The sequence below is a fragment of the Nakaseomyces glabratus genome, chromosome A (assembly GCF_010111755.1).
Source record: "Nakaseomyces glabratus chromosome A, complete sequence".
In the NCBI taxonomy this organism is placed as follows: Eukaryota; Fungi; Ascomycota; class Saccharomycetes; order Saccharomycetales; family Saccharomycetaceae; genus Nakaseomyces; species Nakaseomyces glabratus.
The window spans coordinates 24,733-43,549 of record NC_088951.1 but is presented as its reverse complement, the minus strand read 5'-3'; the positions used below and the strand labels follow the sequence as shown (position 1 = coordinate 43,549).

Here is an 18,817-nt window from a genome sequence, read left to right as displayed (position 1 = left end):
ACCACTGGGTACCCACTCCGATAAGAAGGCTTCCACAGCACAAGCACTGCCCATTAAGAGCCTTTAGAAGGGTGAAAGTTGGCCAAACTTCAAATTTTTTTTGTCAAATTTCAGAACATCAACAAATCACGTGATATACTGAGAGGAAGTTGCCAAGGATTTGTCCAGTGGGCGTTGGGCATCGAGCAAGCTACAAGTCTGGGGAGAGGGTCTACATGGATAAGGATATCTTGAAGAACAGAGTTGTGTGTCTTGAGTTGGATTCATTTTGTCACCGAGGAGAGTTAAGATAGAGCGAGTACAACAAGGAAGAAAATGAGTTGGGTAGTTGCCATTGCGGTGGTGTTCGTGGTTGTTTTGAAAGTGTTGGAGTACTCGACTTCGTACCATGATCTAGTGTTGCAGTCGCTGTTCTTCAAGAACAGCCCTATCTCTGTGAAGTTTGAGACGCTGGTAAAGGAGCGTCGCTCCATACAGGAGGAGAACAAGTCCATTTCTGCGCAGGATAACTACGCAAAGTGGACTAAGAACAACAGGAAATTGGATAAACTGGACAAAGAGATAACGGAACTAGGTGCTCAACTGAAAGCTCATAATGAACAAATAAAGGGCCACCTGAAAAAGGTCAAGCTGCTTTTGCTCACAGTGCCATTCCTATGTTTCAAATTGTGGAAGGGTAAGCATATAGTTTACAACCTACCTCACCATCAAATGTTCCCTCAATTAGTCGCTGGTGTTTGGAGTCAAGGATGGCTGTATTTGGCAATTCTGCCATTGCAGTTAGCTAAATCAATTGTCACAGGATCTTCCTTTGCCATCGAGACCGCTAGCTTCCCACACATGGGTGTCTCATTAGGAATATGGCTTTGGGCTTTGAATAGTGTCATTAGTAACATAGAATTCATGACTATGCAATTGTGGGCCAAGCCTGTTAGTAAGCCTTCCAAAAAATTGGAAATAGTTACTGATGAAATAAAAGTTGATTGATAAATTACTTATATCCATCAAACATAGCTTGATTGTGATCTGTTGCTACCTGTAACAAACAAATCGTATACACCTGTATTCATAATTCTATTTATGCAATTGAATAGCAATAACATAACGAAATATATCTTATATTTACTTTATGCTGATTTGAAATTGTATTTAAAGCAATGCTTCTTAAGTAGTATCGATAAAAAAATATTATTATTAACCTCCCAAATGAATAGAAAAACACTAAATAGTATAAAAATATAATGTAAAAAAAAAAAATTAATGGAAATTCGTTATAGTTTCAAAAAGTTTTCTTCCATTTCAATATATCCATTAATGACTTTATATCGCCATCATTGCGCTTTAGCATGCTACGCCTTGATAGCATTACGGGATCAATGGCTGAACATATCCTTGTTAGATGGTCTCTTTCCGACTGATGCTTGGAATCTGTAGTTTCTTGAATTAGTCTTTTGCACAAATTATGCGCCCATAGTAAATTTGTCCTCGGCTCAAACCTGGCCCATACGGGACATCCATTGGCCTGGTTGTTGAAGTTCTCACTTAAAAACATCCTCATAGTACTATAAACTTCATACTGATCATCTCTTGCATTACGTTGAAAAAATAATGGATCGTCCAATCTAGTAAACGCTATAGTATTCATGTCATCTTGTTGAAACCGTGAGCTGTTTAGATTACTTATAGTAATCGATCCATTTCTTTCATCTACTAAAATGTGATCTAGCAACAAGTTTCTATGTTCAAACTGCAACCTTTGTTCTAAGCCCGCTAAGATTGAAACAGTATTCCAGAATATATTAACCGATGTTTTCCAGTCATTTATGGGTGTTAGTTTTGCCAAAGAAGAGCCATGGTCTTTCATTACCATTATTAAGTACAAATTCTTAAGATCATCAGTGTCAATATTGTCACCTGGAGAAGCTATGTCAGAAGTAACAACATAAGATCGTAAAACTTTTGTAATCCCAGCCATTTGTGAGGTATAGTTATGTGCTTTTAATTCATGCAGGGCAATTGCCTTCTTGGAGTATGTGATATCGTCAACAGAGCCCAACTCTATACGCCTGAATATAATGCTTTTTTCTTTTGTCCAATTAAAAGGCCCACTTATTCTCCAAATATTCTTGGAGATTTGATTAGCGTTATTAAAGGTATGAAAGATAGGAACATCATCATCATCTAAAGAATTTAACCTCTTGATTACATATTTACAGTTGCAGTAGTCAAGCAATTCCTGTAAAAGTGACTCATCAAATTCTTTTTTGAATACAGGTATGGAAGAATTTAAAGACAACAAAGATGTAGAGTTCTTTAGTTTATTTCTGATCTTCTCCCGAGACACTTGATCTGGTACTGGTAGGGATATTTGATAGTTTGCACTAATGGTTGATGCTGTAGTGGATGATATACTAGATCTATCATCACCATTATTCGATTTACGTCTATGTTTTGCCAGCTTATGTAGCGAAGAGTGAGAGCTCTTGTGTTTCATACTCACATTCATATTAATACTGGAGTGAGATGACTTATTTTTTAACCCTCCCAATGAAAGACTTGATGTAGAAGAAAAGTGCTTTAATCCTGTATTAACAGATAAACTAGAACCGGATTTCTTTTTGTTTAAGATGGAAGTTCTTGATTTTTTCTGTTGTAATTCTCTCATTGGCATACCAGACTCTAATGGCTCGCTTAAAAAGGTTTTTGAATAATGATAGCTGGAATAGATTGACTTGTGTAAATCTGAATACGAAGTCTTTGTTCTGATATTTGAGTCTGAATTTCCAAGTTCCAAAGGTTCTGAAATATTCAAATTTCTCTTAGATTCAGACTTAGGTACACCAGGAGCGCGCTTCCAGAACTTCAACTTGGATGACAGTGAGGTAATGGAAGATGATTTGGAGAGTCTGGACGTATTACTTGTCTCAGGTCCTGTAGGGTTAAAATGAACCGAATGGCGTGCTGTATTAGAATATGTTGTACGTGATTGTGCTTGGTATAGACCTGATGCGTTCTCATTGGTTAATGTTCTGAGTGGATAGCGGCTTGATGCAGAGTTACGTAAGGATGCAGTTTCTTTTTTGTTACCAGTGTTCTCCTTATCACCTCCTTGAGACAGAGTATCATCCTCGGCTACAACTATTTTATTGAATAGTTGTCTTAGCGATAGACCAGTAGAAGATCTCTTCAATGAAGGAACCGAGTTCTTATCGGATGATGTCTGCCTCCTGGATACCGCATCAAAGCCCATAGAGTCAACACTAAAATTGCTAGCGGATGATAATCTTTTTATTGGATCTTTTGTGCCCGAGAGCACTCTGCTAGCACTTTCACTAGGGATTGAGGATAGTGTGGACCATCTTTTCTTTGATGAAGAAGAATGGTTTGATATAAAAGACCACCTCTTGCTGCCACCACTTTTTGTACCTTTCTCACCTTTCTCATTGGCACGTTGTCTAGGTACCACTAGTTCTTGTTTCGGCACCGGCGAGCTCTGATCTTGTATCGTGTCTTGCCTATCCAAATTGGTGCTACTGCCATTTAATTCAGTAGATATTGACACAGAGTCCATGGAACTGTCATAGTCGTCCTCATTATCTGAAACAACTAGCGCAAGAACATTTCTGTTTCCGTTAACGTACTCCTCGAAAGAAGTGTCCATATTAGGCGAGAGATTGCTAATGTCCTTTTGAATTCTATAAGCTTGTCGATATGGATCAGATTATAGTGCAGTATATGCTCAATAAAAGTGTTGATATTGGCTTATTGGTCACGGTGATGCTTTTATCGAAACGAGGAAGGATAATTTCAAGCTCAAATCTTTTATAAAGATATCGAAAACAAAACTCAATCTCCAAAACTAAATGCAAACACTACCAAAACTGAAAGAAAGATAACAATATGATATCCTATTTGGGTTTCTGAGGCCAAGCCGTTGCTTTGACAGTGGTGGATCAGCTATGTGTTAAATTTTCCACAGGAGATTAGAAGAACAACCTCTGATCTGTTATTTACACAAAAAGAACGGTTCAAAAAGAAAGAAACTCGAAATATACGCCAGTAACGAGGAGCGCACTATTGACACTCTCAATTACCTTTCAAATGCAATAACTAATACCGCAATCAAGGCCCTCTATTGTTTGTTTGTTTGTTATGGAGAATAAAATTTTTGAAATTTTGATTTTTTGTTTACAAATCTACCGAATTAGGAAAAAGGGCTCATCACCAAATAGTAGCGAGGTACAAAGGACGTCGGTATCACAAGCTGTACCGTGATGTATAATGGCAATCCCTACCATAGCGAGTCATCCGAAGTGTATGGAGTTTGACAACTAGCCCCAAACTGATTTATTATACTGCTTGTTTTTACTAATTGATTTCTATCTAAGAAATATATGTACTATAGGATAATTTTTGATGGATTTATATATACACTGTAATAAGCCCGAATTTATGTTACAGCTATAATATTCTCATGTTGAGTTCTGGTTTCTTCAGAGAGTTCTTTCTGAATGTAGCTGGATGTCTGTTGATCAATCCGACGTCGCCTAGTTCTCTACCTTCTGGATCTTCATCCTTTAGCTTGTATACTCTGACTAACCAGTTCTCGGAAGTGAAGACTTCATCGAAATAATCTAATGGCTCGACGTGAGAGTTGTCGATCTGTTGGTTACGAACCCTATCGACGGCCTGCCCGTTAGGGAACAAGTCTGCAAAGCCTTGGTAGCACATCTTGTACATCACAGATTGCCTCATGGCTCTAGAGGCCATGGCGTCAACTCTGTACTCACCTGAGTCACTGAAATAGTTCTTTTCTTGGATCTCATCTGGCCAGATACCACTAGAGATTCTAATCATCCATAGGAACTTATTGATATCGTCACCACCGAAACCTAAAACACCACCAAAGATGACAAGGACGTAGTCAACATCATGTTCTTTCAATAACTTATAAGAAACTTCTTCTGGAGCAGCCATTGCTTTACCGACAATGGCGATATGTGTATTGTTCCAGGTATTGTTGTCAACCAAAGTGGTTCTGTCTGCAAGACCACCGATTTGGTAACCGTAATCCCACCAGGAGGCAATCTTAGCGTCTTCAGCAGTGTTCATTCTTAGCCAGTAATAGGCTTCTCTAAAGTCATCGATAATAATATTGTTACCAACTTGGTCTCTGGTTTGCAAGACAACAGAAGGAGAAGAGTAAGCTGTCTTAGTGACCCAGGTACAGTGTAGGACGTACAGGTATAGATAGAAGATAAAGGAACCAGAGATAACCAACTTGGCCAAAATGGATGCTGGCTTGTCCAAACTTGGAACGGCTTTACCATCAGCATCTCTCTTTGAGAAATCTAAGTAGATATCAAATATTTTTGATAAAGCAATAGCAGCAGAGACACAAACAATTGGAGTTAAAGTCAACATCAATCTAATCATAACACCAGTGAAGTATGAACAGAGTACGGAATAACAGATAACAAAGACGTGCTCATCCTTCAAGTCCATGAACAACAAGAAAACACCCGCTGGGAACAACCAGATCAAAAAGTGTTGGTCAAAAAAGAAAGATGGCCAAGCTACTGGTTGATGTTCGGAGACAGAAGCAATGATAGGAATGTGAACCTTAGCGTAGCCAGTATCCCAAAGAGAGTAAAATCTACCAGTCCATGGGGCAATCAAACCGAAGTAAGTCAAACCGAACAAACCCAAAATACCTACAGCCATCAACACCAATAAAGAAACCAAGGAGATGACCTTGAACTTTTGTGCGGGGACTCTGGCCTTGACGAAGTCACCAAAGGCAACAATTTGAATGAAGCCGAAAACACCCAAGGCAGCCATATGGTCATTAGATCTGATTGGCAAGAAACCCACAAAAGGAATTTGCATAGAAGCCAATGTACCAATTGCGTACCAAGTGGAGTAAGCAGTGTATAATCTAGAGTTATAACGGCCCATTAGGATAAGGATAAAAACGTGTAATGGAATTAAGTTAGTAATGAAGACGTAACCACCCCAAGCTGAGACCATGTAAAAGTAGAACAAAGCAGCGAAAGTGGCGTGCATGATGGACCCAGTCTTTTGTGCTTTGATCCAGAACATGAAGGTTATCATCAATAGAGTAATTGAGATGGCTTCGTTATCGTAAGAACCAGCAACAGATCTGGAAATGTAACCTGGGACAATAGCCATGAACACAGCAGCCAGTAGACCGGCGGAGGAATCCTTCAATTCCTTTGTGAATTGGTAAGTTGCGATAGCGGTAATACCGGCGAAAGCAGGAGCAAAAAGCACACAGATGTTTCTAATGTCAACAGGTAGACCGATCTTGCGCAGCATGTGCCATACAAAAGCACTTGTGGTCATCAAACCAGGGTACAAAGTACCACCAGTGACTCTACCCAATGGATACCATGTTCTATCGTCGAACCAGTTCAAGAACTCGTGGAACGAATGTGAAACCAGGTATTTTGTAGCCCTGAAGTTGAACCAAGGGTCATATTCATGAATAATCGACTCGAAGTTGATCACAGCAAATAAACGGGAGGAGATAGCGGCACCAAAGATCGCCATGAAAACGAGTGCCTTCAGCACCACGAGTACCCATTGCACAGTCTGCCTATCCGATACAGCAGACGACATGACTCTCTATTTCTCTCTATTTTGTAGTTATTTCCAGTTTTGTATCCTGATATCTTCTCTTTCCTCGCAATATCCAATTGACGTCGATCGAAACGCAAATCCCGTTGGCAGAATGCAATATCAGATAAGAAAGAACGAACGCTCACACAAAATTCTAGGAAGCAGCTTGTTTACTCAGCTAATCTGGTTCCAATTGACGCTTGTTGGGGTACGTCCAGTGGATAACTGACACTGAACAACACTATTTCAGTCCCGACCCTCTCTTATTTGAAGCAATCGCTGGCATTTTGCCAAAATTCGTTGGCTGCTCTGGGGCCTTTCGCCAAAAGAGCGCAGGAAAGTCGTGCGGCACGGGTTTCCCTAAGGTTGGGCCCTTTGGGATGGGCTGACGAGAGGAGGTCTACAAATGCGATGAGCGCAACTTTGGATATATAAGGGAGCCAGTAACTTGTCACACAGACCTGTACTAGGATATATCCCGATATAGCGGAATACTGCGAGAATGAGTGTGCTAGAGCGGGAGCACGGAAACGGTAGCTCTGGTTCTACCGAGAACCCGGCACCAACGGGAGAAAAGCCCGATGGCGATGGGCCAAGTGATGGCCACGGTAGTGGCCGAGGTAAACAACAAGGATTTACCAGCAATGGTATTAATAAAGATCAAACTAGATCGGAAGGGAAATCTGTTGCATTTGAAGTCGGTGATGAGAGAGAGACTAGTCAGGACACGATTTTGGGAGATGGCGGGATGACTCAGAACGGGGACACGTCAGGGGAGTTCACAGACAGGGATGACACTAGCCAAAATAGGATGAATGGCTCACTACAAAGTGAAGGACTAGTCTTTGAAAAGCGCAAAGTCATTCCACAACGGAGAACCCAGTCTCAGCAGAGTATGCTGTCCAGTATTTCACTCAGGTCTATGATACAAGAGCAACAGCATGTAAATAATCAACAGCAACAACAGCAGCAATCAATGCATAGAAACAGTATGGGTTCTAATAACACTAATAATGATCAGAATTTAATCAGCCATAGTTTACTAAACATGAGTCAGCAGATAAGATCACCGGCAATGTTCTCCATCAAAAGAACAGGGTCGCTGATGCATTCCGCTAGTAGGACAGCTAGTAATTTTGGAAAACAGGAAACGATATATGATTCAAATAGTCTGGATTCAAATGAAATAGGTAAAAAACTACCATTCACAAATGACGAAAGGATACAGATAGGAAGTAAGAAAGAATCTCCAACGGTGCCGAGAATAAGAAATGAAATAGTGGATAATGCTACACCTACTGCTCTACGTGAGTTACCGGAAGTTATATCAGATTTGAAACCAGAAGACGAAGATGAAATTTCTCAAAAAGATTTAACTACACAAGCATTAAGGAAGCTGTCCAACTTTAAAGGGTCAAATTTGAATGAGGCATTCAGTGAGCATACGACGAGCACCGGTACTCCAACAACAAATGTATCTGAGAATGAGAAAGGAAAAATTATGAGAGAGTCGAGTAACTTCTTAGTTGCAGATAAAAGCTCTCCATCTCCTATGAAAGCTTCATCGGAAGCGCCCAAGAAAACTGTAAAACTAAATGATCAGAGTAGTACTGATACTGATTTGAGCCGAACATCTAGTTCCAATATACTAAACTTCACGACAAACTCACACTCCATGATGAATATGAAATTTGGTGATAGAAACATAACAGTTGAAAATAATCCAGAAATGACAACCAACACACATGCCCAAAACTTTATTGCAGATGCCAAGCAGCCACAGGTGAGAACGATAACTAAAATGCATTCTTTGGATATGTTACAAAAGCCAGTAAGATACAGGTCCAATTCCAATAACCCCACATTACAGAAACAGGGAGTAAACAGAAGGCATGCCAAACAGATCAATGATCCAAAAAAGCCACTTTATATGCCAGTGGTATTAAGAAATGTGGTTGAAACTAATATAACTAATGATGATCTGCAAGAGATCTCCCCTAGATTAAGTGGACGTACTACCCCAGCGGCTAACAAAAAGTCTCCCGGTTATAGAACAGACATTAATTATGCGGGTTCGCAAAAAAGTGGTACCTCAAATACTTCCTCTGTTGTAGAAACTTATAAAAGATACATTTCATCGTTTCTATTTCCGAACAGGCAACAGCAGGTAACAGATGATGCTATAAGCTCGATATTACACAAGAGAAATATTACTCCATCGACAATAGGATCTTATTCATCTTCAATTGTTTCTGCTACAAGTAGATCGCCTCAACTTCCGACTCGAACACATTGGATTCCTGACTCAAAAAGATCGGCATGTCATCAGTGCCATAAACTCTTCACCTTTTTTGATAGAAAACACCATTGCCGTCATTGTGGAGACATATATTGTCAAAAGCATCTACGGCATTGGTTATACCTAGATTCGGACGCTAAATTTGTTGTAGGAGGTGGCGGTGTTGGTACACTATCCAAGGTTTGTGATGCTTGCCACATAGAGTATGAGGATTTAGCAAGAACTAGCTTGACACCAAGCGTCGTTGTCCCAAATAAAAAATACGGGCCATTTTCCAATGGCATTGTGACAAAGAGCAATTTAAACGTAGAGATGAGTCTAGATTCTGCTTTATCGAGTGGGGAGCATTCTAAAGCAAAACCAATTGAAGTTGCAGGATCAGAGTCAGAAGACAAGCAGAATAAGAAAGACGAGCCGACTGTGAATAGCGTTGTAGGTTCAATACCTGCAGATTGGAATTGGAGCAGTTTTTAAGCTTTTGTTTATAATCTATGTTAGATTTGAAACGCCTGGAAGACGTTTGAGTGCTGCAGATTTCGAGCACACAATTTGTACGATGATCTCATTTAATTTTCTCCTCATATTAGAGTTTCGTTTTGATCTTTTCGTTTTAGCTTTTTAGGTAACTCTCATGAATATTCAAAATGTCATTACACAGAGAGATTTTATCATCAAGTCTGTATCACATATATGATACTACATCGAAGAAAGATAGTTGGCAGTAGTCTAATTACTCATGTACACGTAGAACGGCAAAAGCACTACATGAGCAATGCCTTTAGGTTAATAAAAATCATTTTTGATCATGTCTATTATGTATTTAATATAGTTTAATTTTATGTTTACATATACCTATTCAGTAATGATTGATTCTTATCTGATCGAAATCTTCCTATATTTTAGCCACTATTTTTTCAGCTATTATTGGCCCATGCAACTGATGATGTCCGCCTTCTTTTAACAAGAGAAAAAACATGACTTGTTGAAGCAATAGCTGCAGTTGCAAAGCGCAGAGAGCATATAGAGTTCTTAACTAAGTCGATAGAACTCGACTGAATGTCTCTTTACAGAATTGACGAATAGGATGTATGAATTGAATAATGAAGAAGTCTTAAGAAAGAGGAAAGAAAGGTTCTCAAAATTTGGCAAGGAGGCCATTATTAATGATCCTTTGAGAGATGTAGCTCTACTTAGCCGGTCCGGCGAATCGAATACAATAATAGACTTAAAAATTAATCATGATAAAAGAAGTGAGATGGTTAGCATGTTGAAGCTGTTATTTTATGATGAGAAGCAATTAACTACCGTTGAACATGGACTAAGAAAGCTTAGAGAAGTATTTATGAGTATACGACAGGATCATAGAGACGAAGATGAAAGTTTTTGGAAACAGGCAAGTGAAGTCTATAAGCTCTCATATGATTTCCTGTTAAGGCATGGCCAATATAATAAGCTAGGTGGACTAGTGTTGAATGCCATTCATGAGTGGTTTCCCTTGCAATACAGAAAACCATATGCAAAAATATATGCACTCTACTTGAGTCATATCGAGAAGGATGTGCCCAAATGTGTAGACTTTTTGCAGTATTCCTCTGTATCTCAATCTGAGTCTTTAGATATCATCAATATGGCTAATATATATGTTCTGAAGTCCGAATCGCCGCGTATATGGTTTCACTATTGTAAAAACCTCAAAGATGACGAGTTGAATTTTTTGGAACTTTCATCAGTGATGCAAGTAATGATTAATAGAACTGACAATTTATTACAACTATGCTATAATCAACTATCTGTTAAGGTTGCGCAGCAGTTATGGTTTGGAGATCACTTTACTTCCAACTTGGAAACAAGAATAAAGGATAAATACGATATGAGAGCAGGAACTGATATAATATTATTCAAAAAAAGACAAATTAAAGGTTGAGACATTATAAATGAAACCAGTGCTGACAAATTATATCGTCCTTAAGATCCGAAGAAATGTGAAAAGGTGCTTAATAGTTAACGTAGACCACCGTTATTAAGACAAAATAATAAAATTTAAATTTTCGCTACAGAGATCAATAACAAAAACTCGAAGTGATAAACAGTTAAAAAATCTCTATTTGGCAAAAAAGAGCAATGCTCTTTGCGGTCTATTTGCTTTTTGGTTAGTTTCGGCCTCATAATTAGACCTCGATTACAATTCTCGTGTATAGTATTAGAATAAAACTAACAATGAATGCAAGCAAGAGTAATTAAAAGGTTTCTCAAATCAATACATATTTGCGTTCTAGTATATTCAAATTGCTTTTGTAAAACTTTCAGGAAATATCGCTAAAAGTATCACATACATCTTATACTTCTCAAATACACTACACCACGATAGTGCCACCAGAGCAGCGTCTGAACATTCCACATTATGACACTGTAATATGACGATAAAGTGCAATTAAAAGTTTTACACCATCACTTGATAACCATGAATTACCCATTCTACTGTGTAAAATATTGCTATTCTAAAGGGAGAGACCTTGTCTGGATGAGCTACTATTTAACTTCTCACATGTTGATATTCTAGAATTTTATTTTCACTTAATATAGTAGACTAATTCTAGAAAGTAAACAGAGAATTGTCTTCATCCAATATATCCACAATATGAGGACGGCTGGACTTGTATGTCTAAAAACTATAGTTATACGTCACGAAAATTTATTATTTGAATTGACAGCTTCTAGTTTTGTTTACATGAAGAATAACCAAAACTTAAAAAGGCTCTCTTGAAAAGCAATTAATATCATCTCATTATCAGCTAAGAACTCAATTATTCGTGTAATGTAGGTCAATATGGGATAGACTGGCAACCAACCTACTCTTCGATAGCTCATGTTGGGGTTCATTGGTCTCTGAGTCATGATTTTCCTTTTACTTAATTCACACCTTTTGAAATACAATCACACAAAACCAACAATGACTACATTCAAACAAGATAGTTGATATGAATTGTTGAATATATCGCATGGGAAAGTTCTTAAAGGACTATTGTTTGACTAAGAGTAGCCCAACATTACACTAGCTATTTCATATAATTATCAGAAGTCAACTGTAACGCAGAGCTGATATCTGGAGTGTTGTATTCTACTCAGAAAAGAGCTCTCCAGGCCATTCTGTGTAATTGCTCTTTTCCATTGATGTTAGCCCACTTCTTTCCGGGATAGCTTCTGCCTCCATTACCGCAAGTGAAAGATGAACTCCGCAAAAGGACAGCAGACTCACTGTAGTAAGCACAGGGGATGTATATAGCGCTTGCACTTATGAGGTGCACTCACATGTCAAATCACATTCCTCTTTGCTACGTTTCAGCACCGGAAGGTAGTTAGAAGTGCATCAAACAGTCCTATAAACACCTGTATTAATCCGTTGTTCTTATTAAATATATCTCTTTCTCTCTTATAATCAAAACTGAAAATCCCGAGTAATCGTATAATGAACCAGTAACCAAAATAAATTGAACTAAACATGTTGATGATTGTGTTATTATCTATATATAACTAATAAAATACCAAACATAGAAATAATAAAAGAAGAACAAAAAATCATTCAAAATTCAACCGAATAACTGTAAAGTCTTCATCTTTATTAAATTATGTCTACAGTATAATTTTTAAGTAAAAAATAATGAGCATGAGGACTAATGTGCCTGCCATGAAGTGTGTTAAAAAATCTAGTGAAAGTCAATAATATCACTTATTCAAGTATAAAATGTTACTGTTCTATACACATTGTCCCTAAATGGGATACAAGAAGTAGTTTAAAGATGTCTGAATATGTTAAATCAACGCAAAACATTACTTTGATCTGATACAACTCTAGTGTAACCACTCAAATGCTTATACTTGGTTTATCAATAGTGGTTACAGTTCAAATCAAATCTGTGCAGCAAAACCAATGCGACACAGGGATAATTGTGCTCATCGCATATTAGACTGAAATTAATTTCTTATTCCAATCGAGTTCCTTATCATGTTCGCAAACAAATGATATTATACAAATAATTAGTGCACCATCTCACTTGAGTAGTAACATTGTCTTTCATACTAGTTATCGTTTATGTACTTGCTGGTCTATTTATAGAAACTAATTAAATAATTCCAAGGTAATATTTGTACAAAATTTAGCACGCTTTCATCATCTGTTATTCTCATAGGCCAGTGTTTTGTTTATAACAATGAAAAAGAGCGTTGTATTATTTTAGCGCAGTCCCATGTGTTAATTTTTAATCCTATATCTTAGTTTTGTTTTCAAAAAATGCAATTTATAGTAAGAACATTCACTAAAATAAAGAAATTTCTCAACTTCATAAAACAGTAACATCAACAGATATACAATAATTTCAGAAGTTCACAAAAGCTAAATTTGAAAGTAATTAGTTGACACCATTTTCTTAAAGTTAAGTTATCATTCTTTGCTATCAGAGTGTCCTTTGACGGAGCTGGATAACTATGCATTCAGAAAGAAAAATACATCAAATGAAGACCATCTAAAGTAATTTAAAAAGCAAAGGCCATAGGAATACGATTTGATATACTACTGAATTTTATAGATGACATTTCACCGAAACTAAAGATACTAATATAATATAAGGTTTTGGAGAAACCGTCCATTATTTTTCCCTAAAAAATCATCAATCAGTGATTGTGTTTACTATTGGCCTTTTAAACTTGAAATATTTCAATGAAGTTTGATCTTATCTTCTATACTTTAATATCTTGTCTTTTCTTTTCCCATTCTTTTCCCAGAAAAAGGGATAAATATGGATATTCAGTAAACGACTATCGAACCTTAGACAGTAAGAGTCACATAAAATTTGAAAAACTGTTCTTAAAGGATCCTCTCTATCTAAATATAGATAAGTTAACGTGCTGCAAACGGTCTGCAACTGGTGCCTACTGCTGACATATGTATTCATTTGTACTTACTATTCGTACTGTTACCGTTCTAACTGTAAGTAATACTTTAATTATGCATACAATATGCCAAACAAGACATACATACCAATATTTAGGATTCACTGTAAGACCGTTAATATCACCATGCACCCCAAGTAAACCGTTTGATCAACAATTTTGAATGGAATACATCAAAAGATAACATCCTCCGATCACAAAACGTGTATGATCATAATGTCATCAAAACTAACAGTATTCGCACTAATCATATTGTCAAGTAATTGCTATCTTATTGTTTTGTATTTCTGCTAAAATAATATGATATTACGCCATGGTGAAAACTTTAAGTTTAGCTATCCTTATAGACCAATGAAATGGGGTTTTTGAAAAAATAATTTAAAGTGTCGATAAGAAACTTATAATAAATGACATAAAAAAGCTTTGCAAGTATCATTGCTATCACCAATGTCTTGCTGAGATTTAGAGCAATACAAATATAATTTTAGAAGGCTGATTACAATAAGACAGTTCATTTCCATTTTGAAAGGGAGAATAAAGAAAGTCTTGGAGATGATAAGTTGTTTTTGTCCCAAAGTTAATTTGTTAAAGTCACTCAAAGATAACGCCATTAGTTATCATATGTACTCCTCATCTTCAACAATTACTCTTCACTAGAGGTGAAGTTTCATACGTGTGCTTTTAGCACATTAATAATATATAGTCCTTTGGCCAAACTGTTTTTTTGACTATATCTTTTGCTACCTTGAATTCTACTATCACTGCAATGACTTCAAAATTAACCTTGAAAACCACCTCATAACTCACACAGAACTTATCGCCCAAAAAAATAAACAAGTATTTTAATATGCTTCTATAAATGTCATGGTTGTCTCAAATGATTGGTTGTGCCCAAGCTTGTAATCTCTTTAGATAGCTAGTATAAACTTTAAGGTGTTAATCTTGATAAGCTAATTTAAGTTATCACTGTGATTATGCGATCTACGAATGTTAAAATTTTGTCGTTTTAAATATGTTAGAAACTATTTTCCAGAACTGGCCTAAAGAACTGTTCAAAAATTTCCATTACTTCCTTTGAAATTGTCTCACTTCATATATCTAAGCACTTCCGAATGCATAGTACTGTACGTATCACATATGATTAGTTATATGACTCGGATGCCCTGATCGATCGGCTATATAGTACAGAAGAAAGCCCGTTAATAAAATAATGCTATTTTAGAGAATCAATAGGTAGACAGATCAGATGAGTACCATACATGAAAGATGTTAAAAATAACAATCTCAAATATAAATGTAATACTTTATCATTACAAATAATTTGATAATGTGTAGGAAAAGATCGAGGAGCTTTAAATTATGAGGTATTTCCCATTTCCATCATATAGTGGTAATTGAAGGGATCCACACATTACTCAAAGAATTACTGCTGATATGTGGTTAAGTAGTTCGAAGCATGCAAGATTTTTAGTTACATTAATACAAAAGGAAATTAACCATTTAGCTTTTGTTAAAAACTTCTACAATTGCTTGTGAATGCTTGGAGAAAAAGCGTTTTAACAATTAATGTATCAAGACATCGATTTTCTATAGAATTGAGATCTGGCATTCCAAGGACAATATTAATACTCAACAAAAAACTGACATGCAGCAGATTCCTATACAAAGAATAAATTATAAAGTAACAAAATCAATTTGGAAAAACTATGTTAAATTTCTTTGATATTAAATATATTTCCTAGTAATTTTAAGGTAGGTAATGCAATACCATTTACATAGAAAGAACTTCGGTAGGTAGAATAATACATCTATTAATTCGATTTTGTCAATGAACCAAATAGATTATGCTACTGAATAAATGATCAAAAACATCGGATATAAAGATATATATGTATAAATCAAATACTAGTTTTTATGAGGTTTATAATATATTGCTGCTATAAAATTTTATATATGAACATACAAAGGATATATAATTGGATATTTGATTATTTGGCCATCTACGTGGGCAAAACCAGAAGGGTGATAATTCTATTCTGTAAAGTTAGTTACAAAATGCCTAAAAGAGAAAAATCAATTATCATTCAGTAGGGACGAATTTTAGTGCACAAGGCTTAAGAACTTTTGAGAGGGAATACTAAAGAATAATAACAAGTCGAATCATCTTATTTCTAGGATCAATTTAATTGTGTTCGAATGCATCACATCACCCACACAACTATAGTAATTATTTAAGAACCAATAACGTAAAAAGAAAACTGCAATAATAGGAAAATAGGTAGACCTGCCATTTAGTGTATATTCAAGAGACATGACGCATTTTTTTAAAGATTTTTGGAAAGTAAGAATACGATTTTGAAACAAATGAAGTTGGGTTTCATATTTTCTTTATTGTTGTATTCTTTCTTGATCAGATAGTTATCCATATAGGTTGTTATATTCCAATGCAGTTTAGTTGAATGCTCTTTAGTTAAAATCAAATTGATCAATCTCCCAAAAATTTGTGAGAAAGATTCTAGCCTTTTTATTTTACCTATTATGAAAAAAAATTTAAGTGATATCATTACCTTGACAAGGACTAGCGGGACGGAAAAAAAAAACCATAAGAAAAATATATTTAAGTTTGACTGAGCATTGTATAGCGTCTATTCTGGTTAATTGCAACAATAAGGAACTAAGTTCCGTATAAATACAATAGTTGATGGTTATTTGTCTCATGTTGTAGCAAATATATTCTAGAATGTTCTTTTCACAGAGAACAATTTTTCCCAAATAATCGTCGCTTATGAAACCTGTTTTAGATATCGAATTATTTGAAATTGTAGCAAACCCTCCAGAAATATATTGCTCATCAATACATCATTAATCTTACTCAACTGTTCTATCGTGATAACTGGAACATCTATTGAATTACAAATGCCAAAACATTGAGCTTCAAAGAAGCCTTCAAGTCTTTGTGTGCACTAGACAGAAAAGATAGTAATTCATAATGATAGACTAACGAATATGATTACAATCGGAAGTCCCAATTTTTATTAGGTATTTTCTTAATTAATGAAATGTATGAAACTTTTTCTGATGGGATGGCTGTAATTACTATCTTTTTGCAAATTAAAGACTAGACCAAAAACTGGTCTGAATTTTTAATGATAGATTATAAACAGTAACAAATGATAGAACATTAAATTTGTTTAGGTAGATTCTGTAGGCAAAAAAAAGAAGATGAAAACTGAAAATATTACTTTGATATACCTACCAAATAGTGTCATACGCATGTTATTAACTTGCGTATTGTTTCACATTCAATTTTTCCTAATCTCTTTTAAATTTCTTTTTGTCCCCTTTTCTTTTGTTTCAGTGGTAAAATCATCTCTAATTTTACTGATATTTCCCTAACATATAATCTACTAAATATAACTTACTTAAATTACAAAATTTCTACATATAGCTATCTGTTACCGTTTCTATCAGATATACTATGCATATTGTTTTGGCCATTGCTTAATTTCAATGTTTTTGCAATAACAATAACTATTGGGTAGAAAAAGGCATTAAAAATCATTCAAAGGTTTTTACAAAGCTCATTACTTGAAATTCAATATCAATACTAAAATTGATATATTTTTTAATTTGCTGATATATTAATTTGTTGCTCTAAAGGCTGTAACACTTGCGAGACCGATACCTTTACTGTTGCATGTGCTTATAAGCAATGGTAGAAAACTTATTCACAATATAACTATATCGTGTATAAACTCGTTATCCAGCAGTGTATATATTTACACGAGAAAAAAAAGCAATAAACTTACTTGAACCCAGAAATTCATTACAGTGAAGATAAAATTACAGAAAAAACAATTAGTACATCTGGCCAGTAAGTCATACTCTAATAAAACTTCTAGTTCAAAACCAAACATCTTGAAAGTCTCTTCTACATCAGTTTTCATAAAGAGTATTCTCTTTTGTCTAGCAAAAAAGTTATAACTCAATTTAAAATTGCTTTTTTTTGTTTTGTTTCAAATATTTTGGTTCTCATTCTAAATACACATCAATGTTATAGAGCAACTTGTTGTGATTGAATAATAGGATAAATGAAGAGCCTTCACTTATCATAGTCTATGAAATTAAATCTAAGTTCTAGTATCTTATACTGTAAAATAAAAGAAAGTAACCAATATAATATCTACCTACACCGCTATAGTTTGAACTAATATCTTAATATCATGCCTTTCATGTGTACCTAGACCCAAGAACTCATTACTGCATAAGATCGTCATAGACTAAATCCACAGGTTGATATGAAAAATTTCTAAGAGATAACAAAGCAAAACAAAATACTAATTTTACATTTAAAAGATTGTAATTTTTTAACTGAATATATTTCGGGGGTTTATGAACAAATGCAAATAATGTGAAACACAAAAAGAAATAATAATGGGACGTGGTCTAGCAAATTATAAAAATTAATTGGTTGTTCCTATTCTATGTTGTTATGATATAATTATTTGCACGCAAAATTTTCGATTTTCAATAATTTCTCTATTGATATAATTAATAATTGGATAAAATAAAATAAAAAAATTAAATATGAGATCAATAAAATTATTATTGCTGCTTTAGTAGTAACGCATTTTATGGCTTTACATGTACATGGTTCATCTAATCCTTTAGGTATTACAGGTAATATGGATAGAATTGAAATGCATGGTTATTTTATTTTCAAAGCTTTAGTTACTTACTCTAATGAGGTAATGATTATTCGCACTAATGTTTCTTAGTGCTTATTTTTCAGTTGAAACTATAGCATGCTTTTTGGATATATGGAGATATATTTGTGAAAAGATTTATTTGGATAATATTCCTTAAAACATTGATATTTAACTTTCGAAAGTTCACTAATTATCTTCCACTTTGGGTAAAAAACTGAGG

The 18,817-nt window shown here is 35.3% G+C and overlaps 5 protein-coding genes across 5 annotated transcripts; 3 read left to right on the top strand and 2 right to left on the bottom strand.

Annotated features, from left to right (window-relative positions):
- Positions 1-315: 315 nt before the first annotated feature.
- GET1 (GET complex subunit GET1) lies at positions 316-987 on the top strand (the record flags this gene model as incomplete). Its single annotated transcript, XM_444783.1, has 1 exon — positions 316-987. The coding sequence occupies one exon, from the start codon at positions 316-318 to the stop codon at positions 985-987; it is 672 nt and encodes a 223-aa protein (XP_444783.1).
- Positions 988-1,279: 292 nt separating this feature from the next.
- Positions 1,280-3,661, bottom strand: ALK1 (protein kinase ALK1; the record flags this gene model as incomplete). Its single annotated transcript, XM_444782.1, has 1 exon — positions 1,280-3,661. One exon carries the CDS (start codon positions 3,659-3,661, stop codon positions 1,280-1,282), a length of 2,382 nt encoding a protein of 793 aa, XP_444782.1.
- Positions 3,662-4,461: 800 nt separating this feature from the next.
- On the bottom strand, positions 4,462-6,642 carry STT3 (dolichyl-diphosphooligosaccharide--protein glycosyltransferase subunit STT3; the record flags this gene model as incomplete). Its single annotated transcript, XM_444781.1, has 1 exon — positions 4,462-6,642. The coding sequence occupies one exon, from the start codon at positions 6,640-6,642 to the stop codon at positions 4,462-4,464; it is 2,181 nt and encodes a 726-aa protein (XP_444781.1).
- A 502-nt stretch (positions 6,643-7,144) lies between these two features.
- PIB2 (Pib2p) lies at positions 7,145-9,415 on the top strand (the record flags this gene model as incomplete). The annotated part of the gene is made up of 1 exon (XM_444780.1): positions 7,145-9,415. The coding sequence occupies one exon, from the start codon at positions 7,145-7,147 to the stop codon at positions 9,413-9,415; it is 2,271 nt and encodes a 756-aa protein (XP_444780.1).
- Positions 9,416-10,025: 610 nt separating this feature from the next.
- On the top strand, positions 10,026-10,865 carry GVI51_A00033 (uncharacterized protein; the record flags this gene model as incomplete). The annotated part of the gene is made up of 1 exon (XM_444779.1): positions 10,026-10,865. One exon carries the CDS (start codon positions 10,026-10,028, stop codon positions 10,863-10,865), a length of 840 nt encoding a protein of 279 aa, XP_444779.1.
- Between the last annotated feature and the right edge of the window lie 7,952 nt (positions 10,866-18,817).